The sequence below is a fragment of the Brassica oleracea genome, chromosome C8 (genome assembly GCF_000695525.1).
Source record: "Brassica oleracea var. oleracea cultivar TO1000 chromosome C8, BOL, whole genome shotgun sequence".
Classification (NCBI taxonomy): Eukaryota; Viridiplantae; Streptophyta; class Magnoliopsida; order Brassicales; family Brassicaceae; genus Brassica; species Brassica oleracea.
The window spans coordinates 14,736,453-14,751,962 of NC_027755.1; the positions used below are offsets into that span (position 1 = coordinate 14,736,453).

Below are 15,510 nucleotides of genomic sequence, written 5' to 3' on the forward strand. Positions count from 1 at the left end.
ATGATTTTTGTTAACTGGGCGGATCATTATTTCTATGATATCGCACACGAAAGAAAAATTTATGTTTTTAAAATTATCTAATTAACTCTATAATTTTTTTTTATATATTTTTTATATGATATCACACGTTCGTAAAAAAATAGATAGTTTAAGATGCAAAAAAAAATATTTATTTAATGAATATAATATGAACGAATATTACAAATACATCATTTAATAAAATAAATAATTAAAAACTGAAAATTCATATCAAAGTCTAGTGTGTATTATTTTTGTTAGCAATCTATATTAGATGAATACCATTAGCATATGTTGTAATTCTTAGCAATCTAAAAGGTTAGTAAAATTAGAAGCTGCTGAAAAGAGTCGTGGTGATGCAACGTAAACAAAAATGGCAAACTTGTGAATAAACTATTAAACCAATGTTAGTCTCGTAAAATGTTCTAATAAGCCTAGGATATAATAATTGTAAGACTTTTTTGCTTCAGCACCGACTTTTTGAGTGGTTTGCCTTTTTGCTGAAGCATTGAGTTTTTGACCGGTTTGAAAACGCCGATTAAACATCCACCGCATACCCGCTTTAAAACAGGGATTTTTATATATAGATAAGTGTGCACTTGTTCAAAAAAAAATAATAATAAGCGTGCTGGAACATTAAGCCCAAAAAGATATGAACCGCACTGATTGGAAACATTTATATATGTCAAAAAAAAAATATTAACAATAAAGACACCCAATTTGTCACCGTTACGACAAAATAAAGTTTGACCAATTTAAAAAAAAAATGTTTTTGACCTCGCAGTCTTGTGTAGTACACAAATGTTACAAAGCTCCTGCAGGCTTCTCATCACACACATACTATTAAACCCATTTTGGTTCTCATAAAAATATTCCCTCTGATGACTCCTACCCAAACCTCACCCCACCCGACTTTAACACAGAAGAGAAGACTCAAACTCAGACCAATTTAACCAGTGCCCCCACCACAGACTCTTAAACCTCCTTTCACTCTTCAATTCAATCAGCTCCTGTTGAAACAAAACCAAACTCAAAGAATTACACAAAATACATATTTACTATTAACTTCCCAGTCTAAGACATTTGGACAGGATTAACTAGTCCTAAAGTATCACGCGAGAATTGAATAGATAAAGAAGATGGCTTCTACCCCTGAGTATTTATTTATTACCTTCACTGGAAGTTGAATCCACCTGGCGGTGCGGCTGCATCATTACCACCAAACTGGAATCCCTGAGCAGAGACATCACCTGGTGGTAGAGTCTCGTCTTCCTCTTCCAACCAGTATGTTTCAAGAATCTTCACTGCCTTCTCATAGATTTCGCTGTTGTCATGACTCTGCAGATTCTCAATCTTTTCTAATCCCTCTGCATCATCGATCAACTGGGCATAAAAGTTTACATCCCCGGTATTTCCCGTCAACTTCTCAGCTTCTCCGACCTTCAGAATGTTCTCCAATCCTTCTAGACACACGGTGATAATCCTCGGATCGGGGCATATCAAAAGATCACTCAGTGGCTTCACGACTCCCTGATCCACCATGTACCTAAAGCACGGAACAGAGGGAAGTTTTAAGTGATCGTTTGAAAAGAGAGATCTAACAAATATTTCAAAGGAGGCTGAGATCCAAAGAAGAGGGGGCTGATATCGAATAATCATACTTGATTTGGTCGGGAGAACCTCCCGAAGTCGCATTGGATACTGCCCATGCAGCTTCTTTCTTTATATCGAACTCTGCATTTTGAAGCAGGTTGACGAGAGGGAATATCAAACCAGCTTCACATACCGCCTGCATCACAGAACATAAACACACAAAATATCCATCAAACAACGAAAGCCTTCTGAAACTGATAAGCTGAACAAAATAAATCTTGGGCGAAAGTTCACCTGAATCTGGTCCTTGTTTCCAGCAGTGATGTTCGATATTGTCCAGCAAGCTTCCTTTTTAATGCTCTTCTTATGGTTATGAGTCAGAAGGCTCAACAAGCTAAGGAGTGCACCATGACTAATTACACACTGCAGGGAAAAAAATTCATCAGCTCAAAACCAACCAAAAAACAGTTATGCAATAAACGGTTAAATTCTTGAGACCTACAGAGGATTATAGGCCTAAAATGATGAACACATACATCTAAAAGAGACAGAATACCAGAAATTATGTGCAGTATTATTTGAGCTATGTGAAAACATGCATGGTACTAGGTAGACAAATTTTAGAAAGAAATGATCGACCTCTTTTTCCAGAGGTGCACATAATATTCTCAAGTGAATTAATCTGATGAGTAGAAAGTAACTTTTGAGAACCAAAAATAATTATCATATAGTTCACATTCAGCTGATAAGCCAGTGATGTCCCATTCTTCCCATTAATGTTGTAGGACGAGTGGAACATGTATGCTGAGAGAAATGACTGAAAGAATAAGAATACCTGTGTCTGTGCATCATCTCCAGTGACGATGTTACCGATAGTTCGAAGAGCAGGAATAAGCACAGACGGTGATGGATGCCTACAGCAAGCCAAAATTCATCATCACATAATCATGTACAAAAACAAGGTGGATTACAGGATTGAAAAGACTCACTCGAGAAGCTCGACAAGTCGGGGAACAACACCTGCCTGAATAACAGATTGGATTTTTTCATTGATGCCGTCAGAAAGATAAGAGAGGGCCCAACAGGCATCCGTTAACACTTCCTCATCAGTCGAATGAATCAGGCGCTCAAGGGCTGGAAGAGCTGGACTAACCTGTTCTTACGAGATCACAGAAGTGCCTTGATCAAATAAGGAAGAGAAGAATAAGACAGAAATGAGAGACAAACCTGCTCAAACGGAGGCTGTGGCTTGCCCCTGCAGAAATTAGAGAGGGTCCAAGTAGCATTTCTGAGCATGGAGAGTTTAGCACGCTCATTCAACTGAGAGAGCAATGGTAACAAAGCTCCCTGACCAAGGACAAGATCTCTGCACCGTGGAGAATCACCCGCAACATTCCCTAACGCCCAGACAGCCTAAGACGAAGAAAATATACTTTAACAACATACTTGGTCTCGAATATTAATGAAGAAACATACTGTACCTGCTCACGGACATCATCACTCTGAGAAGCCAAGAGTTGCACAAAAATGGGAACAGCACCGTGTTCAATGACAACCTTCGTATGTTCTGAAGTCCCAGAAGCAATGTTCGTCAATGCCCAAGCAGCCTCAAACTGAAGCCACACACAAAGCATTAAGTTTCAGATGATAATTGCAGCAAATGTGAGAGAGATAACACAAACCTGAAGCTGTGGATAATCGTCCCTGTTGAGAAACTCCACAAACCTTGGCACAACACCAGCAGCTATCACCTCTTCGATAGGAGGACTTCGCTCTACCAAATCAAAACAAAAGGCATCCATTCAATTTCAAGAACACGCCTAGTAAAATCCAAACTACACAGATACCAGCAAAATCACCTATGGAAAGCAGTTTCCTGAACTGAGTAGTTGCTTCAAGCTGTAAGTTCCTATCCTCTGACCACACTCCACCAACCATAGACGGCAAGCTCTCCAACTTAATCAACAATCAAAAACGATCTAATCAGTTCTAAAACCCTAGAAATCGAATCGGTTCCAGATCCATAGTGATTCTATACCTTCTTCTCGACGGATGTAGCGGAAGCAACGGATGAAGGAGCGAATTGAGGCTGCTGTGTGGATTGAAGACCTTCGCGACGCTTCTTGAGCAAGCTCTCTTCGCGCTTCGTTTTACGGATCTCGACCATGTTGTCTTCTCTCCTCCTTCGTCCTTCCTCGGCGTCCACCGCCACTTTGTAGCGGTTACGGCGAACCTCAGTCCTCGCGTTGGGTCTCAGAGACATGATGGCTACTGCTCTTCTTGGTGAACGAATGTGAGAGGAGAGGAGAGGAGAGAGTGTTAGAATAGAATCGGCGGATATATAGAGAGAGAGAGGGAATCAACCCTAGCTAGGCGAAGCAGAGGGGAACGAGAAAAGAGGAAAAGTTACAGAGATTGAAATTTCGTTTGGTTTACAAAATACATTTTTTTAATTTTATTTGATTTCGTTACAGAGACCCAGTTGACTTGTCGACACTAGTCTATTTATTTTACCATATCGTACAGCTAATTTTGTTATTTAATACTCCCTGGGTTTTCACAAATATTTGTAAGTAGTTTTAGTTAAAAATGTGAATATTAAAAAAAAATTATTTTGAAGAAATAGCATTTAATACATAAATTCAACCAATAATAAAAAATTATGAATTATTTGATTGGTCACACAACATGTAATAAATGTAAAAGGTGCTTTGGATTATGTAAATATCTTACATTGTGAAACAAACATTTTTTACTAAAACTACTTACATATCAAAACAGAAGGAGTAAAAAACTAGGTCAAACACCCGCGCCGGGTTAAGATTTTAATTTTATAAACATAAAATATTTTTTTACATCATCCATACAAATATTCAAACATAATAATGTTATATTTTACATGTTTGTCATCTAATTGATTGTTTCACCATCACATTTATTTGTAGATTCTTATTATATATTTATCTCATTGGATTTGCGTTTAATTATAAGACGACTTAATATTTTTTTTAAAATATGCAAAGTTTAAATGATTGATATACTTTTGTATTGAAATCATATATTATTTAAATATCATATCTAAAAGTATAATTAACAAAAAGTAATAAAAATAATTTATTAATTTAATAATTTATTGTATTTTATGACAATTTTACAATATTCAACTACATCATTTGATGAATAAATATTTTACTATTTTAGATTTTCTGAAAGTTGTAAAGGTAAATCTATATTCAATTAGTATGGATAATTAAAGGTTTGGAGTTTTAATTTAATGGAAAATCTAACTTGATTTCGTGTATCAAGATTTTTTAATTAAATATATGGAAACAAAATGAAGATTTTATGGTATTTTAAGATAGCGATTTCTTTTATAGGTTAATCAATATTTTCTATGGTATATCATATTTTTCACTTAGGGGTGGACGTTTGGATATTCATTCGGATTTGGTTCGGGTATATTCTAATTTTGGGTTTCTCGGGGTTAAAACTTTTAGTCTTATTCGAGTATTTATAAATTTTCATTCGGTTGGTTTAGATAAACCCATTTAAATTATTTTTAAAAAAATTAAAATTCATATATACTTTTAATTTTTAAAAATTAAAATTAAAATAATATATTACATATAAATTTTAAGAAACTATACTAAAATACCTAAATTTAACTTAAAATTGGTTTACCTTGAATATTTGGATAGAAAATCAATATATATTTCAAGTGTTTTTAGTGTTTTAAGTATTGTTCGACTATTTTAGAAATTTATTTTTGACTATTTATATATACTTTCAAATATTTTGAACAACTTTAAAATATGTTATATATTTTAGATATATCTTTATGTACTAAATCTAAAAATAATTAATATATTTAAGTAAATAAAATTATTTTGGATACCTAAAATATTTATGTTCGGGACGGGTTTGATTTCAGTTTTCTAAATACCAAAATTTTGGAACCCGTTCGGATATTTTCCGGTTGGATTTGGTACTATTTTTTCAGATTAGAATCGGTTCGGTTTTTTGGATTCGGGTATTTAGCTCAACCTCAGTTTCGCTGGTATTTTTTATGTAAATAGATAAAAGATGTTTGAAGTTGTTATGGGAGATCTAAATTGATTTATTGTATCTCATTTTACCTTGGTAAGATTTGGTTGAACATGTTTTAAATAGGAGATATGAAAGACTGATATTGCTTGATACATATACCAATTTTTTCTTGACTTGTTAACTGAATGTGGGTGACTGTTTTGATATTTTAATATTCTAAAGGAAATTTATATTATATAGTCTTTTAATTTGTTTATTCATCTAATCTGTTTGGTTTGATTTTACATTATTCTCATTTTGGATGTATACAATATAGTACAAATATGTAGAACATGTAAGTTTTCCGAGTACTTAAAATAGTCATGATATGATACTGGGTATATAATATAAATAATTTTATACAAAAATATGAGTATGTTAAATCGTTTCCAAAGTTACCTTGAACCGATTTGTTCAGTTAATGAACAAAGAATTTAATAACTGACATGTTTTTTTACACTGAATGACTTGCATTTTATAGTTGTTTATAAACATATCTAATTTCTTATACTTGGTTTATATGTTTATAATTGCTTAGTTATTTAAGAATAAATCATTCCCACTTTAGATCAGTTTTTAATTAATGGTTAGTGACTTATTTAAATACAGTTCAATATTAAAGGGAAAAGAATATTATTTAGTATAATGGATAAGATCATAGGATGTTTTTCAGTTAATGATGATAATTATATGATATTTTTAAATTAATGACTTTTTAGTAAGGGTCTATTTTTAAATATCACACATGAAAAGAAGTTGTGACTTCTATTTTAATAGATAAGATATATCATTATGATGAAATATACACCAGGTGAAAATCAATTTTTTAATTATTTTTACAACGAAATGCTATTATATTACTCAAACTTGAGTGTGATCGGATAACCAGACCAAAATAGAACAATCAATAAAACAGAGTTTTCTATAGAAAGACCTCGCGGTCCTAGTTAAAGAATCTGAAATATGATTTTGCGCTCATGGAATATGAATGATCTTGAAGTCCAAAAAACATATCTGCAGAGTCTCTACCCTCCCCAATTTTGTTGCAAAGAAATATAGTGTGTGCATTTCATGTTTTAAAATTCATGTTAAAATCATATGATATTAGGTTCGTGATTTGTAAATTTAGTTCAAATCATGTATTATTTAGTTATATAGATTTATTAAAATTCTTATTTTACAATAAATTTGACGAAAATTTTAAAAATTATTTAAATTAAATCTAATAAAACTTCTAGATTTATTAATACTAACTAAATATACAATATTAGATTTTAAAATCAATAAAATTACTTGAATTTATAAATTTTACATAAATTTTTGAATTAATTAGAATATATTAAAATAACTCCATCTACTTGGCTATTGAATGGTATAATAGTTAGAACTTAAAAAGCACAGTAAAAACTCAATAAATTAATAATGTTGGGGCTATGAAAATTTATTAATTTATAAAGTTATTAATTTATGATAATTTCCTTTTTAGATCTATATTTTTTTGAAAAAACAGTGTATAAAAGTGAAAAAAAAATTATTTGCTTCATTATATTATATATTGGTTAGTGTTTATACATTTGAATTTTAACTATTTTTACTAGATCATTGATATAATTTATGTATATGAATACATATTATATAATACAAATTCACTTTTATACTTTTATATGCAATTCCATAAAACTAAAAATAAAATTACAGATGAAATTTATTTTGAAAAAAGATACACAACAACAAAATTTTGTATATTTTAATATAAAATTAATATATATGGTAATTGTTAATTTATGATTTTAATAGGACCATATATTTACCTATGAGTTTTCAAAGTATTATTCTTACTATTTTATCAAATAATGTTTTATTTTACACCGGTCCAAGTTGAAACCGGAAAAATTTATTAGTCTATAGTGTTTATTAATTTATCGATAATAATTCATAGAGTTTATATTGTATATTCGTTTTGGAGTAAAGTATCATATAACACAATCATCAGTCATCACGTAAAGAGGCTCCAACCAAGTTTTTAGCCTTCATTATCTTTTTAAGATATTATGTACGGCCCAGACATCTTCTCTGAGGTTTAAAACTCTCAAAGAAGAAATAAATAAAATGATTGGTTTCAGCCGAGGTCGAGGACTTGGTATTTGAGTTTGGCGTTGAGGAAGACGCATGAGCAGTGCTCTTAGATAAGGTTTCCGTCTTCTGATTCCTCGTGCGGGTGGAAGCCTTGTTGCTCTATACATCTAATGGATCTGAGACATGGAATACTCCGTGAGGTGTCTTACATGCGGACACACACGTTAGGCAGAATAGCGATTTACAAAAGTAAAACTGGTCAGCTTCTCGCAAGAGAAGACTTGCAAATCAAACCACTGCTTCGTCTCGAAACAATCACCCATCCATGGTTGATAAAGGAGAGGTATATACCTCTACAACAAATACACCTCACACCGATGAATCCAAAAGCTAGAACAAGGCAAAAACGAATTGACCATGACTGCAAGCGACCGAAGAGAAACAGAAGAACCACAACTCATATCTAAGGCAACCCTCGACTTGACAACAACTGATGAACCACGCCTTCCACTTTTGAAACAGGAACGAAGAAACACAAATCTGAGGTCGAAGACATCCCCCTCACCCTAGATATCATCAAACCAAAAGCCAAAAACCCAAAAAGAGAACCCCAAACAAGCAGCAATAGATCACAAGAGATAAAAGAAGAAAATTGGCCGGTTCTGATGTTAACAGAGCCACCGAAACCGGCTGGTTGAAAGCTTGACGACACTAGGGTTTCTCTCTTAACGGCGCTAGGACTTCTCTCTTGACAGCGCTGGACCCGAGTTAATGCTGTTTTTGAGATTTTAACAGAATTTTAGTAAAACACTTTTCATTATATATAAACCGGCTTATATACGGGTCACTAGATTCATAGATGAAATTATAGATCCAAAATAGACATGAAATATTGATTTCATATAATTTAAATAATTTAGTAAGAAATAATGAGCACATTAAATGTTGGATAAAAGATGAAATAAGATTACAAATATAAATAAATAATAATAATAATAAATGTTAAAATAATTACATAAATATAATTTATCTATTTATGTGCTTGCAGAAATAAAAATTACGCATATTAAAAGATAGTGTATATATATATATATATAATATGTATAAATGTAAGGGTTATTTGTGAAAAAAAAATTTAGATTTTTAAAGAGAGTAGAGCAAAATGGGAAGATAAAAAGGAAGAGAGAAAATAATTTTGGTTTGTTGGCAAATTTGGATTTTTTTGGTTTAATGAGTACAATTTCTATATATTTTATCTGTATTTAATATATTTTTGATGAACAAAAACTTCTACGTTTTAAAAGTACATGTCAAAATCTAGCAGGCACTAAAATCACAAGCAAGGTTAAAATAAAAAGAAAGAAACAACAACAATTGTTTGCACTGTTATAAAAAGAACTGAAATTTACTGTATGAGAAGAATTTCGGAGGTATATGTTTGGTTCTATCGCTTTTGATATATCCTTCCTTCGTTTGAGCAACACATGCCGCGTTATCTTCATATAGAATAGTTGGCTCCGCATTTTCGTCAATCCCACTGCTTGAACATATGTGTCGGCTTATTGATCTTAGTCATACACATTCTCTACTTGCTTCATGGAGTGCAATGATCTCAGTGTGATTTGAAGAAGTAGCAACAAGTGTCTGCTTCTGAGAACGCCAAGATATGGCGGTGCCTCCAATTGTAAAAACATATCCTGTCTGGGATCGAGCTTTGTGTGGATCTGACAAATAACCTGCATCTGCAAAACCAATCATTTGACCTTTTGAACTTTTAGGATAAAACAAGCCTAAATCAGTTGTTCCTTGAAGGTAACGAAAGACATGTTTAATTCCATTCCAATGTCTTCGTGTAGGAGACGAACTGAATCTCGCTAAAAGATTAACAGCAAAGGATATGTCAGGTCGAGTACAATTTGCAAGATACATAAGAGCTCCAATTGCACTTAAGTATGGAGTTTCAGGACCAAGTATTTCTTCATTTTCCTCAGATGGTCGAAACGGATCATTTTCAACATTAAGTGATCTAACGACCATCGGGGTGCTAAGAGGAGTTGCTTTATCCATGTTAAAGCGTTTCAATACTCGTTTGGTATATGTAGACTGGTGTACAAATATACCCTTTTGAGAATGCTCAATTTGTAATCCTAGACAATATTTTGTCTGGCCGAGATCTTTCATCTCAAATTCTCCTTTCAGATAGTTTGATGCCTTTTGGATTTCGTTTTGAGTTCCAATAATATTAAGATCATCACCGTACACCGCGATTATCACAAATCCGGATGTTGTTTTCTTTATGAAAACACAAGGGCATATAGGATCATTCGTGTATCCTTCTTTTGTTAAGTGTTCGCTGAGACGATTATACCACATTCGTCCAGATTGTTTTAACCCATATAATGACCTTTGCAATTTCTGGCATTTTAAATCCATCTGGGATTCTCATATAGATATCAGTATCTAATGATCCATATAAATATGCCGTAACGACATCCATGAGACGCATTTCTAAATTTTCATTGGCCGCTAGGCTCATCAGGAATCTAAATGTGATTGCGTCCATGACAGGAGAATAAGTTTCCTCATAATCAATTCCTGGCCTTTGAGAGAAACCTTGGGCTACGAGACGAGCTTTGTATCTTGTAATCTCGTTTTTCTCATTTCTTTTTCGGACAAATACCCATTTGTACCCAACTGGTTTTACATCTTTGGGTGTGAGCACAATAGGTCCGAATACATTTCGTTTGTTAAGCGAATCTAATTCGACTTGAATTGCATCTTTCCATTTTATCCAGTCATGTCTCTTTTGACATTCATATACAGACTTTGGTTCTGGATCTTCGTTTTCTTCATTTATTTCCTTTGCTAAAAGGTATGAGAAAACGTCATCAATATCATCCATCTCATTTCGTTTCCATATCTTTCCATTATGGATGTAATTGATAGAAATCTCATGATTTCCTTCAGATTCAAGATGCTTTATATTGTCATTAGATTCACAATTTTCTTCGTCCAAAATATTTTCTGTTATTTTGGGAGTATCATGCTTTTCACATTCCTTACGTTTTCTAGGAAGTTTATCCTTTGAACCAATAGGTCTACCGCGCTTTAAACGTGTTCCTGATTCACGTGTATCAACTGCCGTTCCACCATTTTGTGGTATTTCAATACGAGCAGGAGTATTTGCAGCGGGTATATGTGATTTAGTTACCATTTTGGTATCAGCAAATGCATCAGGTAGCTGATTTGTTATATTTTGTAAATGCATGATACGTCGAACTTCTAGTTCTGACTGTTTCGTAGGAGGATCAAGGTGTAATAACGATGGTACACTCCATTTGATCTCTTTTCCTACTTGTTTATTGTCTCCCCCTAGAGTTGGGAATTCTTTCTCATTAAAATGACAATCGGCAAATCGTGCCGTAAACACATCACCAGTTTGTGGTTCTAGGTATCTTATTATTGATGGAGAATCATAGCCAATATATATTCCCAACCGTCTTTGCGGTCCCATCTTTGTACGTTGTGGTGGTGCTATTGGAATATAAACCGCACAACCAAAGATTTTTAGATGAGAGATATTTGGTTCTTTTCCAAATGCTAACTGTAATGGGGAATATCTATGGTATGCACTTGGTCTTATCCGAATTAGTGCTTCTGCATGCAAAATAGCATGTCCCCATACAGAGGTTGGGAGTTTTGATCTCATGATCAATGGCCTTGCAATTAGTTGCAGCCGTTTAATTAATGATTCTGCCAAACCATTTTGTGTATGAACATGAGCAACAGAATGCTCTACTTCAATCCCTGATACCATACAATAATCATTAAAAGCTTGGGATGTGAATTCACCAGCGTTATCTAATCTAACTCTTTTAATTGGATAATCTGAGAACTGTGCTCTTAATTTGATTATCTGAGTTAGAAATCTCGCAAATGCCATATTTCGAGATGATAACAAACAAACATGTGACCATCTACTCGATGCATCGATTAATACCATAAAGTAGTAGAATGGTCCACACGGTGGATGTATTGGTCCACAAATATCACCTTGGATTCTTTCCAAAAACTTTGGTGATTCTTTGTCAACTTTGGTTGGTGATGGTCTTATGATTTATTTCCCAAGAGCACACGCATCACATGTCATTTTATTACTTTGGTATATATCTTGGGTTTTTATTGAATGACCATGTGAGCTTTCAATGATTTTTCGCATCATTGTAGTGCCTGGATGACCAAGGCGATCATGCCATAATGTAACATCTTCTGGATTTCTTTTTATCACAAGATGTGATTCTATAGCATCAATATAAGTGTGATGCAATCCAGAAGGAAGTTCTAGAAATTTTTCCAGTACAAGGCCTTTGCCTGATTTTTCAGAAGTTATATACAAATACTTCTTTCCATTCTCAGTTGCAGACTGAGTGTTATACCCTTGACGGTATATATCTTTGAAACTCAACAAATTTCTCTTAGAATTTGGAGAATATAAGGCATTATCTATGGAAAACTTTGTTCCATTAGGCAACATAAAGTTCGCCTTGCCAATTCCTTCGATCAGGTCTGTAGGACCTGATATTGTGTTTATAGTCATTTTTACTGACTTTAAAGTAGAGAAATATCTCTTATCCTTCAGTATAGTGTGCGTTGTGCCACTATCTGGTATGCAAACTTCTCTACCAATTTGTTTAGTTGTTGTTTCATTTGCTTTCTTATCCATTTCGAATCGCAGAGTGATCGTGCTGATAACGTGTTATAAAAAGAACTGAAATTTATTTGTATCGCAGGAATTTAAATAAGGGCAAAATTTTATACCCGTAAAAAGAAATAACACTGATACAGAGAGAGAATAGAAGAGAAGTGTTTTTTAGGTGTGTTTTATAAACGAACGCAAACGTTCGTATATATAGAAGAAAATTTACTGTGCAAATAATGCAGCGGGACCCACATCTTTAATTATTTCAAATCTTTAATTATTTCAAACATTACGGTGGCCACCGCTTTTGTTTACTTTGGTAACATGCACCATGTATTCAAACGACGAGCATTTTATATATGGACCAAGAGCTAAAACAAAACAACTTCATACAAGGTTTTTAATGGAAACATGAAACACGTGAGCAGGCTCAACCCAACCCAAGTACCCCAACCACGTTACATTTACACGTAGAACCATTCAGCGTTGTACCTTAAAAGCTCGAATCTGCCTGCAAATTAAATCAACTTCTTCAGTTATCTGTCAAAACTAAATCTGAATCACATTTACATAATATGAAAATAACAGATATACTTTTATACTAATAAATATTTACCCACCAAATTCTCTTGTCCAGTTGCACAGGTGGGTCTTCTAAGAGGAAGTTGCTTTCGAGGCGTTCTCTGAAAATATAAAAGACACGTACGGGAAGACTTAATATTACTAATTAACTACATTTGGTACTGATATAAGTAAGTAGGTTAAAAATGTTACCTGTAATTTGGGTCTTAAGTTTTCTATTGCCGCTATTGTTCTCTCATCTACACTTGCTTCTTGCTGTGGAATTTTAATAATTATATACAATATATATTTTCTAAAAACTACGCACATATATCAAAAAGAAGAAGGAAAAAGTAAATTGGAAAATAAAAAATTCACATTTAGGTAGATTACATAAAGTGATATATATACCTTGTGTAAAGCCCAATCTGCTGAATCAAAGAAAGCACGTTTGTGATTCTGCATTGTTTTAAAAATAATTGTTAGTACATTAACAGCTCAAATTACAAATATATGAAAAATGTAGGTTATTTGGAGATAATTCACCTGCGAGATAAGTGGCTTTTTCTTTGGCACAAGTCCTCCGTATTTGTGAGCACCAGAGGTAGACTAAGGACAAAACAAAATAATTTTAATAAATTAAATATTAATATGTTTTTCTTTTGTTCAATATTAAAATCTATAGTTACATTTCAAAACTAAAGAGAGGCAAAAAGACAGTGATCATCTTGCCAATAAATCCTAAACCATACCGACAGGTTAAAGAAGTTCACTGTACTGTACCGATCACAATCGGACACTGAAACAAAAAACTAAGACCAATCGACGATACGAATGGAGAACAGGTGTCCAAAAACGTACCACGTGACAAGTGAACAAACGTACCACAAAACGACGATACGACGATAAGTCTATCTTTTTCTTTATTTTTTGCTGTAAGATTATAAGTCTTATCGTTTAGGCCGTCCATATCATTAAGATATCTCTAATGTTTGACAAAAAAAAAAATATATATATATATATATATATATATATATCTCTAATTAAGATTTTCTTTATGCTTTTATCCAAAATATCTTCCACCCGACAAACAAAAATTCCTTTCAGGATCAAATTTAAAACTCCAAAATTATGAATGATAATAAATTGCAAAAAAAGATTTGTCGAATTAAAATATTTAGTTTTGTCCAGAAAAAAAGGTAAAACAAGAAGATAATGTTTGAATGGTAAACAGACGTAAGATGAAAACAAACGTGTACGCCGTCCTTAAGTCGCCGACGATTAGTTTTGGCAATGTATTTGACTACTAATCCTATCTTAATTAACTTAGATTTATAACTTAATGTCTCTAATTTATAAACAATTCTACTGCAGTCAAAACTTTTCTTATAGTTGCAACAATATTGGGATTTACCTTTCATATATTATTTTCATTGCTACCCAGATTTGATAATACCTTTGCAATTGTTAAGATTGATTCAGAATCGTATATTCTTGTTTACTTATTAAAAGAAAAATACTTAAAAACTGCTTAAAACAAAATCATGAAACAGGAGAAACATTCAATTCGTCAATTGTTTTGATTTTACTTAATTACCTCTTGTCGTTGAGAAAATAAGAAATCGTCAGCTCTGTTGTAATCAGTCGCCATGTTTCTCTAACTTTTTGCCTTTTCAGATTCCTTCACTTCGTCCTGATCGAATCAATTAAACAGAAAACAATCAATTAAGTAATTAATCCCCAAAAAACATCACACCTTTTGGAATTAATCTCTTGTGTACGGTGTGTACCTTAGAGTGGTTCAGAGACGGGAAAAAGAGGAAGACGGTGAGATACGAACATGCGTTCACCCATTAGCCAGATTATATATACACACGCTCATGAGATAATAAATCACACGTTCACACGTGCGTTGTAGTTAAGCAAAGGCTACTAAAAGTGCAACATACACGTATTTGAACTTCTAGGATTTTTTTCTTAGCTAATTTTTAAGAAGAAAATGACAAAATAATTCGTAACTTTCAAATTTAAACTAAAAAATCTATCTCACAAACACGTTATTTAAATCCTAAATTTTCAACTAAACACAAATAAATCTTAAATTTTATTGAACAAATCTTCAGTCCGGTCAAAAGTCAACCGTTTAATTTTGTTAATTATATTTAAGACTTTTGATAGGATCAAAAATAGTTTAATTGACAACAAATAAGATTATTTTTATTTTTCTACAAAAATTTTTTTTGTTATTGACTAAATAAAATATATACTTCAAGTAAAGCTTGACACATATACAAATTTGGCGGAACCAGCCTAGTTTTTTAGGAGGGTCAAACGCATAATGTGTATATATTACATGGGTCAACATACCCACAATTTGCAAAAATTTCTTTTTTTTAGTAAAAATGCATGTAAATTTTTTTATGTTTTAAAAATCATGTGGGTCATTCATTTGACCACCCTCCTAACCCGCTGCCTCC

General features: G+C 32.9%; 2 protein-coding genes across 2 annotated transcripts; both read right to left on the bottom strand.

Annotated features, from left to right (window-relative positions):
- Window positions 1-684: 684 nt before the first annotated feature.
- Window positions 685-4,041, bottom strand: LOC106312593 (importin subunit alpha-2). The gene is made up of 11 exons (XM_013750162.1): window positions 3,650-4,041; window positions 3,471-3,567; window positions 3,294-3,385; window positions 3,093-3,224; window positions 2,839-3,024; window positions 2,601-2,764; window positions 2,447-2,525; window positions 1,906-2,034; window positions 1,680-1,807; window positions 1,190-1,564; window positions 685-1,028 (listed from the first exon to the last, which is right to left on the bottom strand). The coding sequence occupies exons 1-10, from the start codon at window positions 3,872-3,874 to the stop codon at window positions 1,192-1,194; spliced, it is 1,605 nt and encodes a 534-aa protein (XP_013605616.1). The 5' UTR covers window positions 3,875-4,041; the 3' UTR covers window positions 685-1,028; window positions 1,190-1,191.
- Window positions 4,042-12,743: 8,702 nt separating this feature from the next.
- Window positions 12,744-14,932, bottom strand: LOC106310011. Its single transcript, XM_013747204.1, has 7 exons — window positions 14,824-14,932; window positions 14,631-14,726; window positions 13,580-13,642; window positions 13,445-13,492; window positions 13,247-13,309; window positions 13,093-13,155; window positions 12,744-12,983 (listed from the first exon to the last, which is right to left on the bottom strand). The coding sequence occupies exons 2-7, from the start codon at window positions 14,682-14,684 to the stop codon at window positions 12,966-12,968; spliced, it is 309 nt and encodes a 102-aa protein (XP_013602658.1). The 5' UTR covers window positions 14,685-14,726; window positions 14,824-14,932; the 3' UTR covers window positions 12,744-12,965.
- Between the last annotated feature and the right edge of the window lie 578 nt (window positions 14,933-15,510).

What these genes read in the sequence shown, in the direction of transcription:
- LOC106310011 (XM_013747204.1), bottom strand. Translation starts at nt 14,684, where the DNA reads ATGGCGACTGATTACAACAGAGCTGACGATTTCTTATTTTCTCAACGA. An exon ending in CAGATTGGGCTTTACACAAG is followed by an intron (nt 13,310 to 13,444) that starts GTATATATATCA and finishes AAAATTCCACAG; the next exon opens with CAAGAAGCAAGTGTAGATGA. An exon ending in ACTTAAGACCCAAATTACAG is followed by an intron (nt 13,156 to 13,246) that starts GTAACATTTTTA and finishes TTATATTTTCAG; the next exon opens with AGAACGCCTCGAAAGCAACT.
- LOC106312593 (XM_013750162.1), bottom strand. Translation starts at nt 3,874, where the DNA reads ATGTCTCTGAGACCCAACGCGAGGACTGAGGTTCGCCGTAACCGCTAC. An exon ending in CAGGAAACTGCTTTCCATAG is followed by an intron (nt 3,386 to 3,470) that starts GTGATTTTGCTG and finishes TTGATTTGGTAG; the next exon opens with AGCGAAGTCCTCCTATCGAA. An exon ending in GTGATGATGTCCGTGAGCAG is followed by an intron (nt 3,025 to 3,092) that starts GTACAGTATGTT and finishes TCTTCGTCTTAG; the next exon opens with GCTGTCTGGGCGTTAGGGAA.